The 23,958-nt window shown below is 38.4% G+C and overlaps 1 protein-coding gene across 8 annotated transcripts in view; it reads right to left on the bottom strand.

Moving 5' to 3' along the window:
- Positions 1-295: 295 nt before the first annotated feature.
- The window catches only part of brsk2b (BR serine/threonine kinase 2b), a 149,672-nt gene continuing 126,009 nt past the window's right edge, over positions 296-23,958 (bottom strand). The window contains exons 9-20 of one of the 8 annotated variants that reach the window (XM_082161849.1): positions 23,054-23,085; positions 21,378-21,542; positions 20,552-20,649; positions 17,489-17,639; positions 16,810-16,878; positions 15,094-15,154; positions 12,275-12,932; positions 11,470-11,518; positions 9,628-9,751; positions 8,809-8,989; positions 8,052-8,141; positions 296-2,561 (exon numbers count right to left, since the gene is read on the bottom strand). In XM_082161849.1, coding sequence (XP_082017975.1) covers positions 2,362-2,561; positions 8,052-8,141; positions 8,809-8,989; positions 9,628-9,751; positions 11,470-11,518; positions 12,275-12,932; positions 15,094-15,154; positions 16,810-16,878; positions 17,489-17,639; positions 20,552-20,649; positions 21,378-21,542; positions 23,054-23,085 — 1,878 coding nt within the window. In that variant the 3' untranslated portion in view covers positions 296-2,361. The remainder of the gene's footprint in view (positions 2,562-8,051; positions 8,142-8,808; positions 8,990-9,627; positions 9,752-11,469; positions 11,519-12,274; positions 12,933-15,093; positions 15,155-16,809; positions 16,879-17,488; positions 17,640-20,551; positions 20,650-21,377; positions 21,543-23,053; positions 23,086-23,958) is intronic. The other 7 variants (XM_082161852.1, XM_082161854.1, XM_082161850.1 and 4 more) reach the window with 7 other exon arrangements.

Raw genomic sequence — 23,958 nt, 5'->3', positions numbered from 1 at the left:
CAATCTAAAAACATTAATGTGTCCACAAAAAAATAAAAAAATTGATATCCACCATAATAGAATGTCAGACATCACTATTCAATTACCCTCAAATCTGTTTGGACTAACAATCTAACAAATGTTTATATTCAGATGCAATGACAAAATAAAGAATAACATGTATCCATTCATCAAATGTGTTGAGATTTTGTGCCATCTATGGTCAACAGATTAAAAATAAGGTCTTCATTTTGCTCCATCTTACCCTACGTTGCAGAGATATGAGCAGAAAACAGCAAACACACATACAACATCCCAAAGTCAATGGATTTATTTCCGTTGCACTGAAGTTGTTCACAGTAGTTACAAGGGGATACTTTAGCGGTGATTCTATTTTCCCCGCTCTGTATTAATCAAATCCGTGATACATTACAATCCAGCTCTCCCAAAGTACAAAATATGAAGGACAACAATGTGTATTGCTTAGATTACATCTCCACTTATTCTCCACACTGTATGTTCCCATAAGTGATCATGTGTTATGACATCCCAGACCCCCAACCCGAGAGCATGATGCAGTAGAGCATGTGGTGAGAAAGCGTTCACGATAAGGGTGATGAGAGAAAAACGACAAACTGAAAATGAAGGCATGATAACGGGGGAAAACAAGTCGATGATGGAAACGGAGAAGGGGAGGAGAAATTTAACATCCACAACATCATGCAAATTAAAGCCGAATGTCGGACATGCAATACGAGAGATAGAGTCAGGAGCAGCAGGATCCCCTTGATGGTTTTAAGAAAGTCATTTGCCCAAAGTTGTCTATTTACAACATGTGATTTGAGCTCGTCCACCTGTTTTACACGCACAATGAGATGAGTGACAAATATCAATACTTCATTATCCCTCACCCCCCCCACCCTAAAGAGGCTAGTCTACATTCTTAAATTACCAGTAAATAATTTAACATATACTACAAGCTCTTTAATCTGGTCAAAGCCGGGAAAGAAAGAGTGCTTCATTCACAAAATCGGATAAGTGTTATCGTACACAAAACACAAGATCCTTCAAACAATCTGACGAGTCGCCCTGATGCAAACAATAAAATCTTCACCAGCCGGTTTTGTATATATAAATATTCCCCAGCTGAATAAATTAAAAAAGACAAAAAACACATAAATAAGTTAGAAAAAAAAAGGTCTCTAAAAAGGTCTCTGAATCCTGCAGATGTTTCTCAATAAAAATTAAACACAACATAAATAAAAATTTAAAATTGACATCCTTGAATACATTAAGCATAATTGTCATTCAAATCTAACATTTCATGAACGCTACATGAGAAAAAAAAAAAACAGTATGTGGCAACACAATTCATCTAAGCAATGTCACTCATAGACATTTGTTACATAAGGAATATTTTAGTCTGTACAACAGAATAGATCATTTACTGTGACGCCCCCCTCCCACCCCCGTATCCCAGTCCATAGCACCCACCAAAGTGCTCCCCATCATTTTTCAAATAGGTTCTCCAAATCTTGTACAGCAATGACACTGAGTTCATAAAATGCTTTAAATTCTTCATTTCACAAAAAAAGACTACAATGAAAAGAATACAATCCAACAACGGTCCTCGAGGGCAACTCCTCAAACACGTGCGTTATGATGTCCAGAGTTCCATTCGCCGTCTGTCCTTTTGTAACGATGTCCTGTATGTACGTTTGTGTGTGCATCAGCAGAGAGAAGGAATAGGATAAAAGACGAGCAAGGATTTTTAAAAAGAAAGAAAACCTGAATGTTTAAATAAAAAGATGAATTGTTGGTAGCTTATTGAGAATTCATAAACATCTTTATTTTAAGGCTCCACTCCAAATCCATGGACATGTGTGGCTGTATGTACAGTAGCTGCAGGAGGAAGGAGTTGAGGAATAGGTTGGAACAGCTCTTGTTGGTGTTTGGGGTGTTTAGATGCATCAGAATGAGGAGTTTCCCTCAGCGGCTTGTACTGAACTTCCTGTGTAATGTGCCCTCCATCAATGTGCCAAACATTGAATCTTGTGCAAGAGCAGGACTTGGGCTTTAACACGTTTTCTGGATAATTCCTGGTAGCAGAAATAAATAAAGGCATCATAAAACAGAATTTTAACGAGACACTGTGAAGACAAAACAACACTGGAGAGAAAAAAAAAAGATATGTGTGTCTGTATGCGCCTTTCGTAAAGTGTCGGGTCAGTACATACAGTACTTCAATATTCATTCCATTATATAAAACTTTGTAGAGGCTTGGTTAAAACCAACTTGAGTCAACAACATCCTTTCAGTAGTCACCATGACTGGATTCTTTTATTTTATTTTAAAACTAGTAATCTAGTATTTCTCCAGGTTTTAAGGTTGTTCCTGTGTCCCAAATGATGGTGCCATCTTGGCTTTGTCTTGGTCAGATGGACATTTGGAGTCATTAGGCTCAGGCTCGTGTCTCTTGCTGTTGGCATGCTTGGGCGTGCCGGGCGGATGGGACACCTGCCCGTTCTTCTCGTCTGAAAAGAGCTGTTTAATTACGTCAAAGAAGTTACTCAATGGGCTGCCTGGGTGCACAGATGGGAGAAGAGGAGAAGAACAAGAAAACAAGAAAGGAGAGAGAGAGAGAGACAGAGAACAAATACATGAACAATGAGGATCACAGACGAGGCAAGGTGAGATGATGAGAGGCAGGATGAGACTGCATAAACTGGAGACAATAAGCCATGTATCTGACACGGATACTGTACAGCACACATCTGCAGGCATGTTAACTGTTTGACAGTACAGCTGTATTACTGTTCAAAGGTCTTATTGTGGTAGTGAGTATCTGTGGCTGAGCAGTCTCCATCTGATCTGTGATCTTCACTGGATGGAATGAAAACAAATGTGACGATGCATTACAAAGAAATTCACCTGTATTGATGAGGTTTAGGAATTCAAATTGTGTGTGAATATACATCAATGAAGAATTTAGCAAATACTGTATATGGTAGGCTATATAGTATACATAAGGGCTGTAAATATGCATTGGTACACCTGACAATGAAAACTGTCTGATTGATTCATTTGTTCACAAATCAGACTACTCTGGTCATTATGTATGTTTCTGATTCCTTTAAAATAATCGGTTCATAATACATGTTCATTCACAAATTGGACAACTCTGGTCATGGTGTTTGTTCTTGATTCACTTAAAAGAACCAGTTTTTAATAATTTTTTTTTTTTTTTTTTTTTTTACGAATTGGAACTGGTTGAGTTGTATGTTTTTGATTCACTTCCCAGACAGAAACAAAGTGTCGGCCCAAATCCGGCCCACATCTGGGCCGTGTGGAATCATTTTGTTTGTGAATCGGGCTACACTGGTCACACTGAATTTGTTTGATTTACTTAAAAGAACCGATTGATAATAGTCTTTTGTTCAGAAATTGGACTACACTATTTGCAAGACAACCTGACTCATAACTATCGGGTCTACACTGGTTTCTGTATGTTTCACTCTGTAGTGTTGTTCCAGCGCACCAGAATGATAACTGCAGGAAACCCTGCCAGAGTATTTTAGTACAGCGGAAGAATGCATGTTGAAGAACATCATGAAAATCATTTGGTTCCAGTATTTATTTATTTTTTGAAAGGAAATAGAATTGGTCCCAACCCTACTCAAATTAAATGTGTCTTCATTATTAAATAATTAAGAATGGTGCTAAAACCACTGAGCTGAATGGAATCATGAACAAATGTCATGATGTATTACATGACTTAACCATAATTTAATTCAAACATTGTCAAAGGATATATTTACACCCTGGTACATATATAGCTACATACATTCATGCTAAATTCATCATTGAAATGCAGTGGTACAAATTGTTGCAGATTCTGAATACACCTGACAGCCGGTTCAAAAGGATTAACTAAACACCCTTTGACACCAACACAGGCTTGCAAACCATCACCTCTATTTCCAATTTCATAAGTGGCTGAGTAGCAGCGGCCCCGATAACACAGGCTATAGCATGGCAGAACGTGGCCTATGTGAACACTAGAGTAGATTGCCTTCCCAGAGCTTGTCTCTGAGTCTCTCAACACAATCTGGACTCCTCTCAACATCATGGCAGGCTGCTTTACCACAGCCTAAGAGACTCTCAAAGAGACATGACAGCTGTGGCAGCTTTGAGACACTCAGGACACTGCTTCAGCATTTCTACTGTGAGACATTGCAAATGTTCATCTCTGTTTAGATTTATGCTGGGTAAACCATTACAGATACAGAAAACTACCAGTACAACATGGCTATGTTTCTCTTATGGGGAATGTTCTGAGCTACAGTGAAACACACTATATGGACAAAAGTATTGGGACACACGCACCTCTAAATGATTGAATTCAGTTGTTTCAATCGGATATATATATATATATATATATATATCACTGGTCAAATGTAAGTGGTATGATTGGAAAGGTAAAGTTTAGGAACAGCAGCAACACGAAGCAGAGGACCATGTCAATTCACAGAGCTCTGGGCTAAACAGAGGATTTATGTCTCACCCTAAAAATGAAATGATAAAATTATATTTGTAGTTATCATATTCCAGATTTTAATACATCCAGGTTAAGTCAATTTGAACGGACATATTAAAATCAACGCTTATGGCATCTTGTTAAAAAAAGAAGATGGGAATTATACAATTGAGGCTTTATTTTATAGTTCCTAAGATTAGGATTAGCTGTTAGTAGGACTACATTTTTGGCAAATAATGGCTAATAACTACTCTTTTCCTTCAAAACTTAAACTTATTAATCCTATAGTAAACCCCCAAAAAATCTGAACAGACTTTACTGGTACTTGTTTTAATACTCATATTGTATTTACAGGGACCTACATAAGTAGGTCACGCTGAGCAAACTAGTCCCTTTAGTATTCTACCCCTCATTACACAGTGATTCTACAGATGATTATTTCTACAGTAAAAATTCCCAAATGATCAACATGAAAGAAGTGTTTAGAAAGCAGAGGTGCTGAGATGCATGCTAACATAAAAGCTCAACATTATCTTCAAATAGAAAACCTGGTGTAACAGATTCATAAGATCTGCTGATTAAATGTCTAAATTAAAGAGGCCTTTCACCAAAGTGATTCAGATGCAACAATTGACCCACAAAGCAAAGTAGAATGATGCAAGAATTGAATACGGAGAGAAAAACAACATGAAGTATGCATGAAGCTTTCATCTCTCTAGAGAATTTAAACTTTCATAGATTGTTCTATCAAGTGAGATCATGCTCACACACACAAATTTTATATTTAAAGGGTTAGTTCACAAAAAAAAAAGAAAGAAAGAAAATTCTGTCATCATTTACTTGCCCAAACACATAAGACTTTTGTTCATCTTTGTAACACAAATGAACATATTTTTAATGAAACCGGAGAGATTTCTGTCCCTCCATTGAAAGTCCATGCAACCAAAACTTTAACGCATCAAAAGTACAAAAAGAGATCCAAGTCTTCTGAAAAGACACAAAGGCCTAAATTAAATCGGTTCATCATTTAAAACAATTGTGTCTCTTCTACTTCTTGATGCGCTAAAGATTAGCGTTTCGAAGAGGAACGCTCAAGGGTTTGGAACAACGTGAGAGTGAGTAAATTATGTCAGAACTTATCCCTTTAAAGAACTATCCCTTTAAAGAATCTTTGTGTTTAAGTGCCACGCATTGGACACCAAGTGTATGATAAAAAAGTGACATACACCGTGGCTGAAGAGTTAAAATAGACCTCTTACCACCCTTTGAACGCTTTCCTGTCAAAGGAACATGACATATTACTGTAACATGTCCGATCAAATTAAATATTCAGCCTATATTGACATTCTCAATTCACCCCATTGACTTTACAGTAATGAAACAAACTCAGTGATTCAACCTTGCACAGATGCTTATTGCGTGGCCACATCTGTTGAGAGTGAAGCATGCTGGTGATCAGTGCTGTGCAGGTCTGCTCACGGTCAGTAAGGACAGGACACTCAAGCTCACGTGCCCATTCACTCAACAGCCACCATGACCATGAGCCGTGGGAGAGCGGGGGGTGAAGGGCAAAGCCAGGGGGAAGGGATGGATGTGATTGACAGGGTGAGAGGATGGCACGATGGCTACACTGGTGATGGGTCACGATCCTGATAACAGCTCTTCTTTAAGACAGTCCAAATGCACAATATGAATACAATTTCGTAAATCCTGTTTCTCAAATCTTTTATATAATTAGGAATAAAGAAAGAGGGGTTTTGTTTGAAATGGCATACTACAACAATTATACTATTTTTTGCAGTGTGCAGAATGTAGGCTATACTGTCCACAATAATTTTCTGTATGAAACATGGAATACATAGATGACCTGTTACATTTGCTACAATCTGCAGTATACAACCAGAGCACACAGTGACAGGCATTGTACCTCACTATATAAAATGTCCAAATTGACCTTCCATTTCAAGAGTAATGAATGAAACAGTATACCATTACTACCGCAGTGTATCACAGCAAGCAATTTTGCGTTTAAAAGATGTCCAATAGCCGTTCAAACACAGCCCTGACGTCTAGGCTAAAACAAGGAAAAATTTGGTCTGCCAGTGAAAATGTAATAGACGTCGAACCATAGCCCAAGAATAGAACATGTCAAAGAAATGAAACCTTGTAATCACTGTTGACTTTGCTTACATGATGGAATGTCATCCATCTCGAAAGATATTTAGGCAAAAACTACATAACCAAATTCAAGGTTATTTTGGCAAGAAGTGGGTTACTCATAGTAGGACTATATCGGGTCCATAGTTAGCCGAGATGGTGAAATGACAGCTATTGCTTGCTGGAGTGCCTTTTATTTTTAAAAGATGTGAAACCGAAAGCATCCAATTTTCAGTTTGGACGAGTCAACGCTGGTTGCTTAAAATAGATTTCACAGAAAATCATGTAGTGTATTATGGGCAAAAAAAATACAAATTTAGCTTCAGATTATGATTCCATCCAGTCGGAGGATATCAGGCATTAATATTTTGAGTTGATTTCAAAACACATGCAGTGAAGCACATTCTGATGAAAACTATAGTATTTTTTTTAAATAAAATAAAAACAGAAAAGTTCAAAATTCTAGTTAATATTGCTTACAGTTCAATTCTATATAAATTCCAATACACTGGAAATGGAAGTTGAACATTGCATTGTGGGATACAGTACCCAATGCAGTGTGAAAACTTTGGCATATGAAAGTCATCCAGGTATTTTATGCACGTGGAAAATGTGCTTATTGTGCACAGTAGACAGACGATAATGCAGAAAGGATATACCAAACTCCCTTTTCTGTATTACTGCTTTTATTGCTTTTGGACAGTAAGGATTTGGAGCTGTCCAGTAGAGGGAGCTGTAACAGGCTCTTCACAGCCACATGAGAAGACAGGCGAAGGATTTCTCTGTTCTCTTATTTCATCATCTCCAGCAGGAACCACAGTCTAGCCCATTACATTTCTGCTCGTAAAACGAACAGTTTGAAGCCACATTCATTTAACTGGGACACAGGTTTGATTTGAATATCTGCAAGACATTTCCTGGATATGGACATAAACCCTTGTTAATACACGCGAGTGTGCTCTAGCATGCTCAGTGAGCGTTTGTGACTGCTAAGGAGAGTGTGTGCGTGTGTGCCAGTGCCTTGCAATGCAGTTCTGTGCAATGTTCTTTGATAAGGTCAAACGTGTATTTCCAGCACCTTTAAATAAGACATCACATCCGACAGAACAGTGGATACATTGTCTCTAACCCGTTTGAGAAGTTTATTTTCATATTGACAGCCTGGAAATGTCTTTGAAACAACCTCTAACAATAATTTGAAACACTGGAAAGACTCGTTTGACCTTGATGGGTGTGTGCAGCGTTCAGTGCTCTGCAAGGGTGGGCTAGGCGCCATGCATGTTCAGGATGCTGTGTAAGAAAGCCGGAGAGAGAGAGAGAGAGAGAGAGAGAGAGAGAGAGAGAGAGAGGTGTGTCAGTGGAGTGATTGGCCACTCACCAGACAGCTGCTGGACACCAGGCTGGTCATGTGTAGTTAACAACTGAGCCTGAATCGTCTCCACCACCCGCTTGAAGCGTCGACTGGGACCTGCAGGGGACACGCAAACACAGACAACACCTCTTTGAATGTTTCGCAATGATCCTGTACAGACTGGTACATGTATGTCTTTTGAAATGAATGTCATTTTATGCTGATACATCCTGGGTTGATTCCCTCTAGCGGCTGCCTCATAAAGTCTAATGGGATGGGGCTGATTTGTATGTTGCATTTGGCCAACGGCTGGGTTTATGACATGTGCACATGCAAAATGCGCGACTTTAAAAACAAGATTCAATCCCTTTTGTGTAGCCAAGAGAGCAAAAACGAGGAAGGGGGGAAATGAAAAGAGGGAACAAGGTTTGCAGTAATGGCACCAGCAGCATGGGATCTTTTTGGATTGTCCTTTGAAACACAGCAGGTTGAAAATGCATAGTGATTACCAGAAGGCAAAAAGGCCTCTTTTAGTTTAATTTTTTCCATTACCCCCTCGAGCAGTTGGTCTATTTTCAGCTTAAGAGAGGGGGAGTGTAATGGAGGAAGGGAACCGCTAGCGGAACGAGAGAGGGAAAAAAATTATCCCACCACTGCGACAGACAAAGTTCAACATCATCAACCAGCCTCTCCATCAACCACACACACACATCCCTCTGTGTTTCTATTGGCTGCCAGCGAGTGTATGACATCAAAATGGGCTTCTCTCTGTCGGCATGGTTACCTGAGAGCAGTGTGAAAGTGACAGAGTAGATGCCGTTCTCCTTGGTGGCAGCCGTGCTTTCGGTGTAGGTGATGTCCACTTGGAACTTCACTGGTTTTTGGAACACGGTGGGGCCGGCCGTGGACTTGTATTCTGCCCGGAAACTCGTCTGAGACACCACACTGTGGCTGAGGCTGGGAATCTGAGATAACAGGACAGAGGTCTTAAACAGAATCATTCACCCCAAAATGAGCACTCTGTGACTATTTACTGATGTCTTTTGAAACCAACGACTTTCTTTCTTCAAAAAGGGAATTTTTGAAGAATATCCTTGACATTCTTTTCAAAATAATGACAATGAAGGAGGTCTGGGGCTATCAAGTTCCAAAATGGCAACAAAAAAAATGCCTCAAAACTATCACTGCGTCCATGAGTTAAGTGATATCTGATTTGTGAATTCATCTTTATTTTGTGTCAGATCTTTTCAATTAATCAGTTAATAGTTCACAAAACAGGTCTGAATGATTTGTTCAACTCAGTTGTACTAACTGACTCAGTGATTCGGTCGCAGATGTTAACAGCCCATTAGGGCAGATGATTGTCAATCAATAACAACCTAAATTATGGTCTGTTGTCACACAGAGAAATCACATGACTTTAAAAGACTTTAAATATAGCACACAAGTCTGATATTTCTGATATTTTTTCTGATGCTTTCACATCCTTTTTGAAACTTTTAAGAAAGTAAAAGAAACCCATGAAAGTAAGAAAGTCAAACCGGATTGGAATGACATGAGAGAGTAAATGGTGGCAGAATTTACACACTCATCTGAGACTTACAGAGAGAAAGGCATGGACAATATCTGCTTTGATGGAGCTCAGAGGCTTGTCCCGAATCACCACAAAGATCTGCTCCTCCTTTTCAAGGTTAATAAAATTTCCAAACCAAGATTTTTTGGCAAGTCTGTGAAGAAGAAAAACAGGAGTGAACAAGACAACACAATACATACAAAAATCAATCAAATCACATACCATGCATGAATCAAGTATATATAATGTTTGAATAATGTTGCATGCTATCACATACAAAACATACTTTTCATTTCTTCAGTGTGATGTATAAAATGTATATAATTAATTCTCAAGAACACATCCTGCTATTCATATACATAATATCATCATACAGTTCAAAGGTTTGCTCACCAAGGCTTCATTTATATAAAAGTAAAAACAGTAATATTGTGTTATTATTATTACAAAAATAACTCCTTTATATTTGAATATATTTTAGAATGTAATTTATTCCTGTGATGGCAAAAAAAATAAAAATCTTCAGTATCACATGATCCTTCAGAAATCATTCTAATACATTAATTTGGTTTTTAAGAAATATTTCTTCTTATTATTAGTTTTGAAAACAGCTGCTTTGTGAAGAACAACAGCAGGTATTTGAAATAGAAATATTTTGCATTCCTTTTAAATGTCTTTACTGTCACTCTTGATCTAACGATTTAATAATAATAATACGTGCTAACCCCAAACATTTGTATGGTAGTGTATATATTTCAGCTTCTCCAATAGTGAAGAACAGTTGGCAGAAGAATTTCAGACCATCAATTGCTAAGTTATATTTTAAAAAAGTTGGTTCACAGTGACAACATACAGTATCAGCGGAGGTTCCCCCGCAGAGCTTGGCTGAATTTGTCTCAAAGTGAAATACAGACTGAATGCTGTCGAGATGCGCGTTAGTAAGTTGGTAGTCAGTTGATGTGTCTCTTGGACATGGCAAGAAATGAAAACGTATGATTTTTTTTTTTTCAAAGTGACTGCATGGGCTGTCAAACAATTCAAAACTTGTATGATATATATGCTGTGCAGCACCATGCAAACCTCAAAAACTATTTTTTTAATTTTTTTATTTTGCATTTAAAATTTGAGAGTTCACACATAGTTGTAGTATTGGTAAACTAGAATAAGATGACAGGGGTTAGTCACGACACAGTATTAGCTGACAACTGTAAAGTCCTCTGGGGTGGGGCAGCAATGAAAAGTTACTAAAACTTTTCAAGAAAAAAGCCTGCAGGGAGTTATGAATGCTGGCATATGGCTCATTTCTTAGCCCTGCTTGAAATCGCTGGGATTTTACCAAAGTAAATGACTATCAAGGCTATCTTTGAGCCAGACAACATACTGTGACACTAGCTCACCAAAAAACTTAACAACAGAAAAATAAGAAGAAAACACTCCAGAAGAAAGTTTCCAGTGTGGTGTTGCTCTGTGTGGCTGTGAAGCTAAGTGGAACTAAAACACTGAATTATTCATGACGAAGTATTCCCTGATAATGTCTTTAGCAACAAACTAGGCTAATGGGGCCAGGAACAGTGTTTGGACCACCACATTAACTTTAGCTGCAACGTTTTCAGAGCTCCTTTCGACTCAAAATACAATTTGGAGAAAAAGAAAGTATAAAGAGCAAAAGTTAAGTGTCTTAATTAAACCAGCTTGTTGGTGATTTAACTATAAGCCACCCAGGTTTCCACAAAAGGTGATGCCAAGTAGAAGAATGAATATTGAACTGCATTCAATTATAATTTAGTATTATTTTAATGTTTCTTTCACACTTTGGGATTTAATAAAACCGCATATTTTACTTGATTGTCTTTGAAAATAGCTAATACTTACTCGGGGGAAGACTCTGGAGTTAGGCTGGACATTTCCTCTTGTGTGGGAACTGGAAAGAGACAAAAGCAAACAAGCCTCAGTGGAATTTGCATCATACTCTATATCCAGAGAGATTAGACATTTACAACCTGAGGAGGGGAATGCTGATTAACCACAGCTAATTACTCCAAACCTGCAGAGATTAAGAGTAATTCAACCAACCCCCCCCCCCCCCCCCCCCCCCTTATCAGCTCATCTGATCCTCTTCCCGGTAGAAGAGGGAAAGAGGAACAGCTGGAGGTGAAGGGAGATGCTTGTGCAGTTTTCATTATCATTACTACATATATCATCAGATATAGCTGATAATGGAGTATCAGTGAATTTATTACCCAGCGATCTGTAAAATCAGTGCTTAGAGCTTATACCTAGCTAAGAGGGGAGCATCAACTGAAAACCGCAATAAAAAAAGGATTAGCAAGCATAATTCGTTCACTTAAATGCTTTCCTATATGCTATGGTGCCTTACTTTGCACGTGATCCTGCATATCATTGCTTTACTGCCATACTAAAGTTTTAAATTTATATTTACCCAAAAGTAAAATACTATAGAATTTAAAAATAATTGGTATTGTCCAGATAAGTTCATCCCTAGTTGTAATGGCAATTGTTTATTGATTTTATCAGAGACAATACACATGAATTACCATCATGTTGATGTAAATGTGCTAAATTTAGTCAAAATGGAACATTTTCATTTGCATCCACTGGGCAGATTATGTTAAAGAGTGAAACCACGGCTACAGGATGTTTCTGGCGCTGCTGGTACCTTGTAGTTTCCTGCGGTGGAATCGTGGTGAGCCAAGGAAGCTGTTCTTAATGGAGTTGAGGCGTGTTCTCCACGGCATGCCTCCAATGGAGGGGCTGGGGGGAGGCGTAGGGCTAGGGGTCCCAGCTGGGCTCTCCTTAGGCGTGTGCACTGGTGTTCCTTTTGGAGTTGGCAATGGGCTTCCCCTGGGAGAGGGGTGGGGCGTAACCTGTATGGTGGGGATAGATTTGCCGTTGTGGTCAGTCCCGGCCAGCGGGTGAAGGTGGTGAAGCCGGATGGGAGAAAGGGGAGTAAGGGGAACAGAGAGCTTGGGTGGCACCGTGAGCGGTGGCCGGCGCACTTTTGGGCTGCCAGGCATTGGCGGGGGCATGGGTTGGCAGGGTGTAGAAGGTTCCGACTTGGCCGCAGATGGCACTGCCGTCGTGTTAGGGAGCGGGTTGGACCTAGTGACCTGCAGGGGCTTGTCTGCAACTTTGGGTTTGGCTGGAAGTGTCTGGGTTTTGTTGTTGGGCTGATGGACACGTGTCTTTGGTTGAAAGGTTTTGGGGGAGTGGGGGCCTATGCCGTTCAGCCGGGACACAGGCGCGTGGGTGGGGCTGTGGTTGGGCGACTGCGTGAGTTCTGCGGATTGTGGAGGAACGGCGAACCGTCGCATGGGCTGGAAGAGCGCATGCACAGAGCCAGCAGCATAAAAAGAGCCAACACAGCCCATACACACAACACACGGCCCCGTAGTTAACAGGCATTACGGCGCAGACGTACGCACACACACACACCGACACCAAAAATGAAAGGATGGTGAACAAGGCACCGATGATGAGAGGTGAGGGAGGAAATGCAGAAAGAAAGAAAGAAAAAAACATGCCATTAGCACAACCAGCCAAGAGGCAACAAGACAGTGGAAATAAAATGTTCCCAATCCAGTGTCCCAAAAACAAATCAAAACCGAACAGAAATTAGCAACAAAAAGCTCCGGGTTGTTGTTGGGATGAAATAAAAAAAGGTGTTTTCAGCACTGACTAAGCAAGCAGGAAATTTGTGCAATGAGCTTTGCTTTAAAAGGACGCTATTGTCAGAATACCTCATATCATTTAAAATAATCATCATATATTCAGTAGAAATGCCATTAAATGTGACTCAACAATTTGAGTTTTTCAAGACAATAGCGCCACACTATCGAAATGGCTAGTGAAAATAAGTGCAGTTGACCATTAAACAGAGCATAGAGTACAATGCTACTGCTGGAGGTATGACATGAGGATGCTGCTTGACAGATGACGCTGTATAATAATAATTGGGTCAGAAATGGGGGATTGATTCAATACGGGCCACTAGAAGTGAAGAGTGTGATTACAATAAGGGAAGTAAAAGCTCATCAAGCATATTGTAAAACATTAAAAAGAAATACAATGGTGTGTTAACTGTAGCAGCTGCAACCGTACCACGAGCATAAAGGGGAGCACAAATGCAATAAAATGGATTTTTAAAGCTCTTTCATACTGCAGGGAAGATTCTTCCATGACAAACCTTTAAGTCTCTGTCTGAGCAGTAAAACTAATCTCAGATGAGCTGTATCAAGGAGTTCTACACAGACTAATTTAAATTACTTCCACCAAGCATGTTCTCTACATGAGCCATTTTCATCAGGTCAGATTCGGAATTGACTTTGGGATGAATCCTGTAGGGAATTCCTTGATGTAACTCAAGGACTGCATATTGGGAAGTCTTAGTAGTGGATTTGTAATCGGTTAGCCTCTTTAAACAAATCAACTGTAAAAGCTGGCTACGTCCAGAGGCTTCACCGTTAGTATGGAACCAGGGATTTTCAAGGGATTTTAACAAGCCATTAGTGACTTGGGCTTCAAATATTTCAAGGCAACAAGGCTGTGAATTGGGCATAGATTAGCAGTAATTATGCTAAGCATGGTAGTCTGATTGGGCTAGAAGTAGTAAAGGTGGATCGGTAGGGACAGACAGCGATGTTGCTGCAGTATTTGAGCTTATAAGTGATATATAATCGACTGTCTTGTTTAACATAGTTAACAATATACATAATTATCATTAATGCTTCATCATCACTACCAATTCTGAGAAATAATCTTTCATATTGCATTGGTCCCCTTGTTTCATATTTTATAATATTAAGTGTAGCACTTTAAACCTGACCTATAATAACATATGCATTGGTGACATATTAATGTATTCACATACTTTACTATTGAAAAGTTTGGGTCTGGTTATATTTCGTAAGGTTTTTTTTTTTTTATGTCTCGTATGCTCACCATGGCTGCATTTATTTGATAAAAAAAATACAGTAAAACAGTACTATCGTGAAATACTATTATAATTTAAAAGAACTGCTTTCTATTTTAATATATTTTAAAATGTACTTTATTCCTGTGATGGTAAAACTTAATTTTCAGCATCATATCTTATTATTATCAATGCTGAAAACAGCTGTACCGCTTAATATTTTTTTTGTGGAAATCTTGATTCAATCAGTCTATCATGCTTAGCATAATTACTCAATTTTTAAAGATTTATTGCTAAATAGAAACTTTAAAGGAACAATCTTTTGTAAAATGTAAAAGTCTTTACTGTCACTTTTGATCAATTTAATGTATTTTTGCTAAGTATTGATGTACCACCTGTTGATGCATATATTCATGCTGAATGATTGCAGATCAGATGTGTCTTGAGACATGAGTTTCTCATCAATAGATATTATGTAGATAGATGCCACACCAGCTGGCTATGGACTGCAACACAACCAAACACTTTGAGTGAAACAAATGATTTAGCATTGATGGAAAGCTTACCCGTGGACTGCTGAGGGGACTAGTGGACAGACCAGAAGAGGCTCCGCTGATGGACCGAGACCTAAAGTTACACAACATAAATAGTAAAGACATTTCTACCCCATGTATAGCACACTGTAGTAACTGTATAGGAGGTTAAGCATGTTGTGTTGAGTGAAACATGAATAAATAATTGAGTTGACACTTGGACAGAGACAGCAGTATCACACAAGACCTCTATGTTTCAAAATAAATTGCATTTATGTTAATTATATGTCAATTTTCTATGCAGGCCTATAGGTCTTTTTGTTGATCATGCTATTTTTACATTTTTAAGTTGCAATTAAATTTGAGCAATTTATCATTACTCATCCTGAGAATGTAAAAGGTCATCATAACCTTTTATGGTTGAAGGTTAGCTAGGTTCTGTATGAGACTTCCGAATTTCATTGTGTATTAGATGGTGAGCTTCAGTGCTTCTCCAATAAATGATTGGGATTTAATTGACCGTGGACACAATGGGTTTTGTCATCAAGGCAAATTGAAACAGTAAATCACCCTTAAAGGTGTCAACATTCAGACTCACATGATTAGACTCCAGGAAGGATTTGATCCATACACTGATCAATTGCATTTGCAAATGCTACTTAGATGAGAATTATGCGTGGTCTCAAATTGTCTCATTCAAGCGTAAAAATCACAACACCAAATACGCCGCGGCCTGATTCAGCGCAACGCTGATGTTCATTATATGCCTCTTGCATTTAGCTAATTAGCTTAGCCAAACACAGCGTCAGATAGAGAGCTCTTTATATGCATAATAAATGGCTATGGAATAAAGTACTTCATGGAAAGAAAGGACAGGCACTAGAGGATAGTGACTATATGAGGAAATATTTAAGCAATGAAAGTATTTGTGGAGATTTTATATAAAGTGAATCATTAATATTTTACAAGAGAGAAGCTACAACTATATTAAGATAAGTACCGCTTGTAAAAATGCTGTATTAAATTGAATAAAAGATGCAGGGGAGCTTTTCAGTTCAAGTAAGTCATTACACTTTGAATTGTTAACATGCATTCAACACAATTCATTTACTAGTGCCTAATTCAGCCCCGATACAAAAAAAACAAAAAAAAAAAAGAAGTGTCTATAAAGAAATATTCGAGGCCCGTTTTGTTCTCTGGCAGATTAAACAGACTCAGTGAATGCAAATGTAGGACATGACAGTGAAACTCAAGGTTGAAGAAAAATGCCTGAACAGATGAACACAAACAATCAGATAACCTCTGTCTCTCACCTACTGTAGGTGCACACATCACTCGAAGAAAAACAAACATCCAGGGTGAAGGCAAGAGAAGCGTGAAGGCAAAACGAGAGCGAGGGGAAGAAATTAACAATTTGGGATCTACCAAGGGACAAAAATACCAGACATCAAACGAAACATGAAAGGCAAAATAAGGGAGATAAGATGCTTTTGATGTGTGTGGAGGGAGCCAGAGGGCCACTGCTTTACCAAAACTGAGAGGCCAAACCGATAGGAAAAAAACTCTTATTTACATGTGCGACTTCCACTTTTAAAAAGAAAAATTTCCCTCTTAAGCAAGCTAAGCTCTTGAGATCTCAAATGTCAGTGGTTGAAATAAAAGGCCAGTGCTCTCTGTTGCATGTTTCGAGTGTTAAAAAACCCCACTGCATCTTCAGAGCAGAAAAGAAAGCAAGGCGGTGGTTTGTACCTCTCCTCTTTGCTTTGCAGTATGGGGTTGGCATCTGAGATATCCAAGCTTTTACTGAAAACAGATTTACTACAGTAAGAGAGAGTAAAGTTAGAGTAAATTTGCAATAAGTAATAAGTAATCATGGAGTTGAGCCAAAGCATCTACACAGGGAAAGGACATGGGGCTGATGAAATGGATCACAATGAATATGGAAAAAAGTGAAACAAATCTGTAACAAAATGTGTCAAAGATACAGAAAAATGAAAGGCACATTAACAATCCCATTGTTCCCCTTCAAACCAATCTGAGAAGTCAAAATTTGCCTTATGGCACATTTAGCATGCATGCAGCTAGTGTGACTAGCTGAGAGATGGATTTTCAGAGAATAGTAAAACACTGAAATCATTGTTTTCTTCTTCTTTTTTTTTTTTTTTAGCTGAGCTCATTGATCTTATTTCTTTTACTCTTCATGTGCAATATAAAAAGCATTTCAAAGCTAGTACGCAGCTTCTGATAACTTTGAACTTCATTGTTCCAAAGTTTAATTTTGCTTTTATGATAGACGTCATTGCCTTCAAATGTTTCTTTCAAGGCTTCAAAAAATATGACATACTTTCTGTCGTTCTTACTGTGGCACTTGCTGCTACGATGGTAGAGTTCTGTAAATAATAGAGGAGTGAGAAATGTGTCGCTGTACCTCTGTCCATGTTGTGCCATGTCGATGGCGCGTCTCACAGGAACAGGAGAACCGCCCTCTGTCACGCTCAGCACCTCCATAGACTTGCGCTCTGGCCTCCTCTTGTTGTGCCTCGTCAAGAGTGGAGAGTCCACTCGCTTCCTGGGTGGATCTGATGAGACCAGAATATGATAAATGCAATGATCCCAAACACATGAAAACAACCCATTGTGGCCGCCTATGGCGTTCATATTGGAAAAGTCGTACAAGATTTTTCATGATGTCTTCAAGCATTTAAACCCCAGTAAGATTTTTTTTTTCCTGAAAGAAATTAATACTTTTATTCAGCAAGGATGTGTGAAATCAATGACAAGTGACAGTGACAGTAAAGTAATTTATAAATGTTAAAAAGATTTCTATTTCAACTAAATGCTGATCTTTCTATAACTTTCTATTCATCAAGGAATCCCAAAAAATCATTACAGCTAAAAAAAAAATATATATATATATATATATATATATCAATATATATATATGTATATTTGTATATATATATTGAGCAGCACAACTGTTTTCAGCATTTATATTAATAAGAAATGTTTCTTGATCACCACATCAGCATAATATTATAATGAATGGATCATGTGACACTGAAGACTGGAGAATTGGCTGCTGAAAATTCAGCTTTGCCATCAAAGGAATCAATTACATTTAAAAATATGTTCAAATAGAAAATAATTAATTTAAATTGTAATGATATTTCAACATATTTCTGTTTCTACTGTTTTGTTGATCAATAAATGCAGCGACTTCTGAGACTTCTTTCAAAAATATTAAACAATCTTACAAAACCCAAATGTTTGAACAGTAGTGAATCAAAAAAATTGTTCCTGGTCTTGTGTACGATTCATCACTAAACACATTCATCTATTGAAAATAATGTTTTCATGATCCTCCATTAAAATGTTTATTTTTTTCTTCCGGCTTTTAGCTCTTTCCCCACTGTTTACGCAAATTTCCGTCATTGAGAAAACGCTTCCCGCCATTGACAGAATGTTCGAGAAGGGTATAGATGCAGCCTGGAGATCTCCAAATGGTGGTGGGATCTCCAAAACAGGGTGGAAGCTCCAAAATTGGGAGTGGCTTCCTCCCATTGACAGACAGGCACATGACACGCATGCGACCAACATGCAGTCAATTCTAAAGATTTCATTGGTCATGTCAATCATAATGCCGATTAGTGTTGCCAAAAATGTATTATGTATCGTTACTGAAATATGTGAAACGATTCCAATACTGCAATATCAATACACTGATACCAGCTGCTCTTTCTTTTTGTCTCTGACAGCGAGTTGACACGCACCCCTCTCCTCTCATTCAGTCATCTCATTCACTCCGGTTAAATAGTGTTATTGTGACTGGGTCTGAATTTCGGCACGGGGTTGTGCATAATTCTACATATTCCCGCACATTTCGCGCTCACATCCGAAGCGCACACATATAATAAAGCCAGCTCTGACATACAATTGCCAAAATTAGCTTTTTATTAATGGTTATTGTCTTTTTAAAATTCAAGTTATCATTCAAAATCAAGCTTGCCCCATTGTAAAAACAAATACACTGAGTTATCAAATATTTGTGAGATAATTGTAATGGTAATTGATCAATGTTCATATATGAAACAAGCTTAAAAGTTTTATCACATAAAGTGATCTCTTCAGAAGAAATTTTTGATTGCCTAGACTTTCAATAGATGGACAAAAAAAGAAATAATATAAAAAATATCTATATGACAATAGCATATGCAGCATTTTTCCCCCGTGGTATCGAAAATGGGATAGAATATCGATACTTTTCAAGGTCTCGTATCAAAAGTTAGAAATTCCAGTATTGTGACAAGACTAGTGCTGACTTCATTCAGTGCATGTTCTGAACAACAAATTCTGAACCCTAAACCTACCCTATACCCTAACCCTAACCAGTGAAATCGACTGCAAGGCGGGATTTGCGCTGAATATGCTAAAGAAAATGGCAGTTAATAAGATTGTGCGATATGAGATCGCTGAGCCGGTCCATCCGTTTCTTCCCAACCAGACCTCAACGGACAAACACATATGTAATCATATGCATACGTAAAATAACGCGATGTTATGCTACTGAATGAAATGTCGACCCAGGACGAGCTAAAGGACTGTGTGTGCAAGCATTAGGGGTGTTGATGGACTCAATCTACTCCATCAATGTTTTGATCATCATTCTGAATCCGATCTGCTCAAAGATTTTTTGCTCAAAATGTATCCTTTTTTTAAATGAAACTTACCCACATTCAAGTGCTGTTAAAGGAGCCGTATGTAAGATTGTGGCCAAAACTGGTACTGCAATCACTTTCAATTACTGTAGAGCGGTGTATCCCCTCCCCCCTGACTCGAGGTTGCCAGATAGGCTGCAGGATCCAGCAGGAACGTAGGCTGCTACGTAGCTGAGGTAACTAGAGCAGAGCTGGCAACCCGGATGCCGAAACACTACTGACTTCGTGATTGGTAGATAGGTGGAGGGTGGCGCTTCAGGCCAAAACACAACATGACAACATCAACATCAGTTGAGGGCTGCAACTTCACTTTTTAAATGACAATATCCTGGCCGGACTACTGTTGTCAGTGATATAAGTATTTGAAATGAACATGATTTCTTAATGTCTAGTGACATATCAGGGCCATTTTATGATTAATTGAAATACATTTCTTACATACAGCTCCTTTAAAAACAGAACGCATGGAGCTAGAATAAAACTTTTTTTTTTTGTTAAAGCAAATGTTCTGTTCTTTCTTTTGATATATTGCATGTTCAGATATTCATACAACAAAATATTCTGGGGGCTATGAAACTTTGTGAAAATGATCAAAAACGCTGGTGGGGAAAGAGTTAAACAACCGTTCGTGTATACTGGTGTATCCTAGGCTGTGTGGGCGAGGAAATTATGTCATCACAGAGGTGTTGTAAATGCCATGTCATGTTATCATTAAGGACGAAATACAAACAAACAGATTAAATACTTAACAGGCAAACTGACTGAATTGTTCTTACCAATCTCATTTCTGGGTGGTAGATTCTGATCCTCATGGCTAGGATATCTCTCCTTACGGTCCAGCAGAAGGAAGTAGATCATCTTTTCCTGGTTATCTCTGGAGGTGGAAAGGGCACAGAGGAACAAAATGTTTCTGATATACAGTAAAATCTGCAGTGCTCAAGAATAATCCTCAGCTCCGTCTAATTAACATCATTAGTTAAAAAGCAAAGAGTAGCAAGCACCTCATTCCCAGAGAGCTAAAAGACATCCTGCAGAGATCACAGGATATCACTTATTTCATTAATGATGCACGAAGACATAAAATATCCCAAAAAGAGTCTGGGCGAGTTCAAAAAGTCTTGAAATTCTCCCAGCGAGAGTCCTTGTGTAGAATTTGTCCACCCCGGACCACACAGCGGGAAGTAAATATGACCGCCTTTGCTGCAGGCGCCATCTGAATTGTGTTTAAATGCTGGGCAAGAGAAGAGACAGAGGCCATGATGTTTTAGGAGTGAACACCCAGGCCATCTATCAGGGGGTCTAACCAAGTGATCGCGCACAATGGAGCGTGCTGGTGGTAACTGTGCGAGTACGGAAGATGACAGATGAGCGGGAGTGAATGGGCTTCTCTAATAGCCTGCAGCCAAGATGTTGTACTGCGTGTTTACTAACCCTAAAGAACAAGGATGTAAAATAATAATATCCTCACATATGGTCTCCCAAAGCAAACGCAGTCAGTCTTGTCTAATCATGGGCAAAAAAAACAAAAACACATTTGGTATCAGGGGAAACAACCTGACTGAGGTGACTGTGTGGTGAAGAGTCTCTTTCTTAGTTACTCACTCGTCTGTCAGCAGGTCTTTCATCAGTTTGTTCTTGTCTCGGAAGCATCCTAGCGAGTGCATGCTTTCCAGCACATCTGGGTCGATGTCCTCAGTGGAGGGTAGCATGCGAATCGCAACTTTCCGTGGCACTGGCTGTTCTGGTTCTGGCTCGTTCTTCCCTCCTCTGAGAACAAATGCATAGATGTATAGACGATCAGAACAAGAGCATGTGAAATAATCTAGCGTTCTTGTTTATTTTTCATTAATTGAGCACACATGGTATTCGCCTCTGGCGTATTCTGGGATCCTTGCTGGTGGTATAAGTCACAAACAGGCCCACAAGGAATCTGCGCCCACAGAAAGCTCTGGAGATTTGAAGCGCCCATCACTCTACAAATGAACCGCCTCCCCACGCGTTTGTTTATTAAGTATTTTACCGAATCTGAATAAGGCTTTCATTTACCAGTGTAGAAGACTCTTAGCTTATATTAAAACATTTTCATAAAAAAAATCGAAAGATTTTCTCCCAAAAAATCTATGGAGCCATTACAAAAATAAAAGTCGGTAGCACTTTAACATTTGACAATGTCCTTGTTACATATGTTACATGTACTTACCGTAGAAATAACAGTAAATTATACATAATTACATGCAACTAACCCTCAACCAAATCCTAATCCTACACTAACCCTATAGTAAGTACTTGTAGTTAATTAATATTACTCAGTACTTAAATATATAATTACACTGTAACAATGACACCTTAAAATAAAGTGTAACGAAAAAGTCTACAGATTCTGTCTGGCCCAGCAGTGTTATTATAATCTATAAAAACTAAAATTGAATGAAAGCATTTCGTTAAATGAAATAAAACATTACTGGAAAAAAACTGAAACTAAAATTTAAAAAAAATGTATGACTCGAAAACAAAATAAAATAAAATAAAAATAACCATGAATTTTTGTTTTTTAATACACAGTATATTATAAAACTTATGTAACCTTTACAACCTGCCTGCATTAAACATGAAAATGCCCCTAGACAGCAATAAAACAAGAATGTGCTGAGAAATTTAATTATTTAGTTACACCGGTTTACTGTTGTTAGACTGAAACTAGAAAAAAACCCTGAAAATGCTAAAATTAAAATTACACTCAACTAGAATTTTAAATTAAATAGAAAAACAATTTATATATATATAAAAATCTAAATAATGATAACCCTGGGGGTTACACACACACACACACACACACACACACACACACACACACACACACACACACACACACACACACACACACACACACACACACACACACACACACACACAAACAGACAGAGACACACACAAACACACATCTTTGTGGGGACCCTCCATAGAAGTAATGATTTTTATATTGTACAAACTGTATATTATCTCCCCTAATCCTTAACCTGCCCAATCACATTTAAAAAAAAAGCAATTTTATATAATTTATAAGCTGTTTTCCTCATGGGGACCAAAAAATGTCCCCATAAGCTTTGTGGGGACATTTTGTTTTCCGATAACGTAGGGTTTACCAGGACCACAAACGCACACACACACACTTAAAGAAGCACAGAGCCATCATCTTTGATCACATAACATAGCATGCAGACAGATACTGAGCAAAAACAGGCATATGACGACAAATAAAAAGTGAAGTTTATACTCACATGTACCATGTGTGCTTCTGTATCTGTTCTAACTGTAAAGAGAGAAAGACACATGAGCTAAACCATTATCTAACCATTAACAGAGCTACACAAAGACAGCAGAGCATGACAATAAAAGCAGTGAATCCATCTCTGAACGTCAGGCAGTTTCCTGCTGGCCATTTCTAATCTCTCTCTCATGTCGCATCCACTGATCTCTCCGGATTTAAGTGGGGAAGTTACAAAGACATGTACATTTCAGCAGCCAGCTGCTGTGGCCTGAGAACAAAAAACAACAGACATAACAGCAGCAGCCCATGAGAGTGAATGGTTGTTCTGCCTGTGCATGTAATGCCAACTGAAATCATTCTCAATAGTTGTTAGCAACAGAATCAACAGAGCATGTGTCCTTTCAGGAGCAAACATTCAGCACTTGACCTGATGCATAGTCTGTGAGGAACGACACACTGAACTGGAATATTCAATCAAAATTCTTGCTGGTTTACTTTCATATGGTGACCTGTATCACATACTCACCTGTAATCCAGTTTTCAGAACTTCTTTCTATATAATTCAGGCCTATTTTAGATATTTTTCACAAAAGTTTGTGCAATTTATGCACAATTAATGTTGTGCAGAAAGTAGGTGTAAATGCAATTTAATTTAATTTAAACCATTGGTTCCACACCAGGGGATTTGGGTCCACGAGGGGCCTCAGTAAACTTCCAATGGGGTCTCAAGATTACTTTTTTTTTTTTTAAATACATTTACATTTATTCATTTAGCAGACGCTTTTATCCAAAGCGACTTACAAATGAGAACAATAAAAGCAGTTAAATTATAAGACAACAATATGCAAGTGCTATGACCCTTCCCAGTTTAATCTAATGCAGTACGTGTACTTTTTCATTTTTTTAATAAAGATA

Source organism: Leuciscus leuciscus (assembly GCF_965113295.1).
Source record: "Leuciscus leuciscus genome assembly, chromosome: 2".
NCBI classification, from domain to species: Eukaryota; Metazoa; Chordata; class Actinopteri; order Cypriniformes; family Leuciscidae; genus Leuciscus; species Leuciscus leuciscus.
This window is presented reverse-complemented; position numbering and strand designations above follow the sequence as displayed.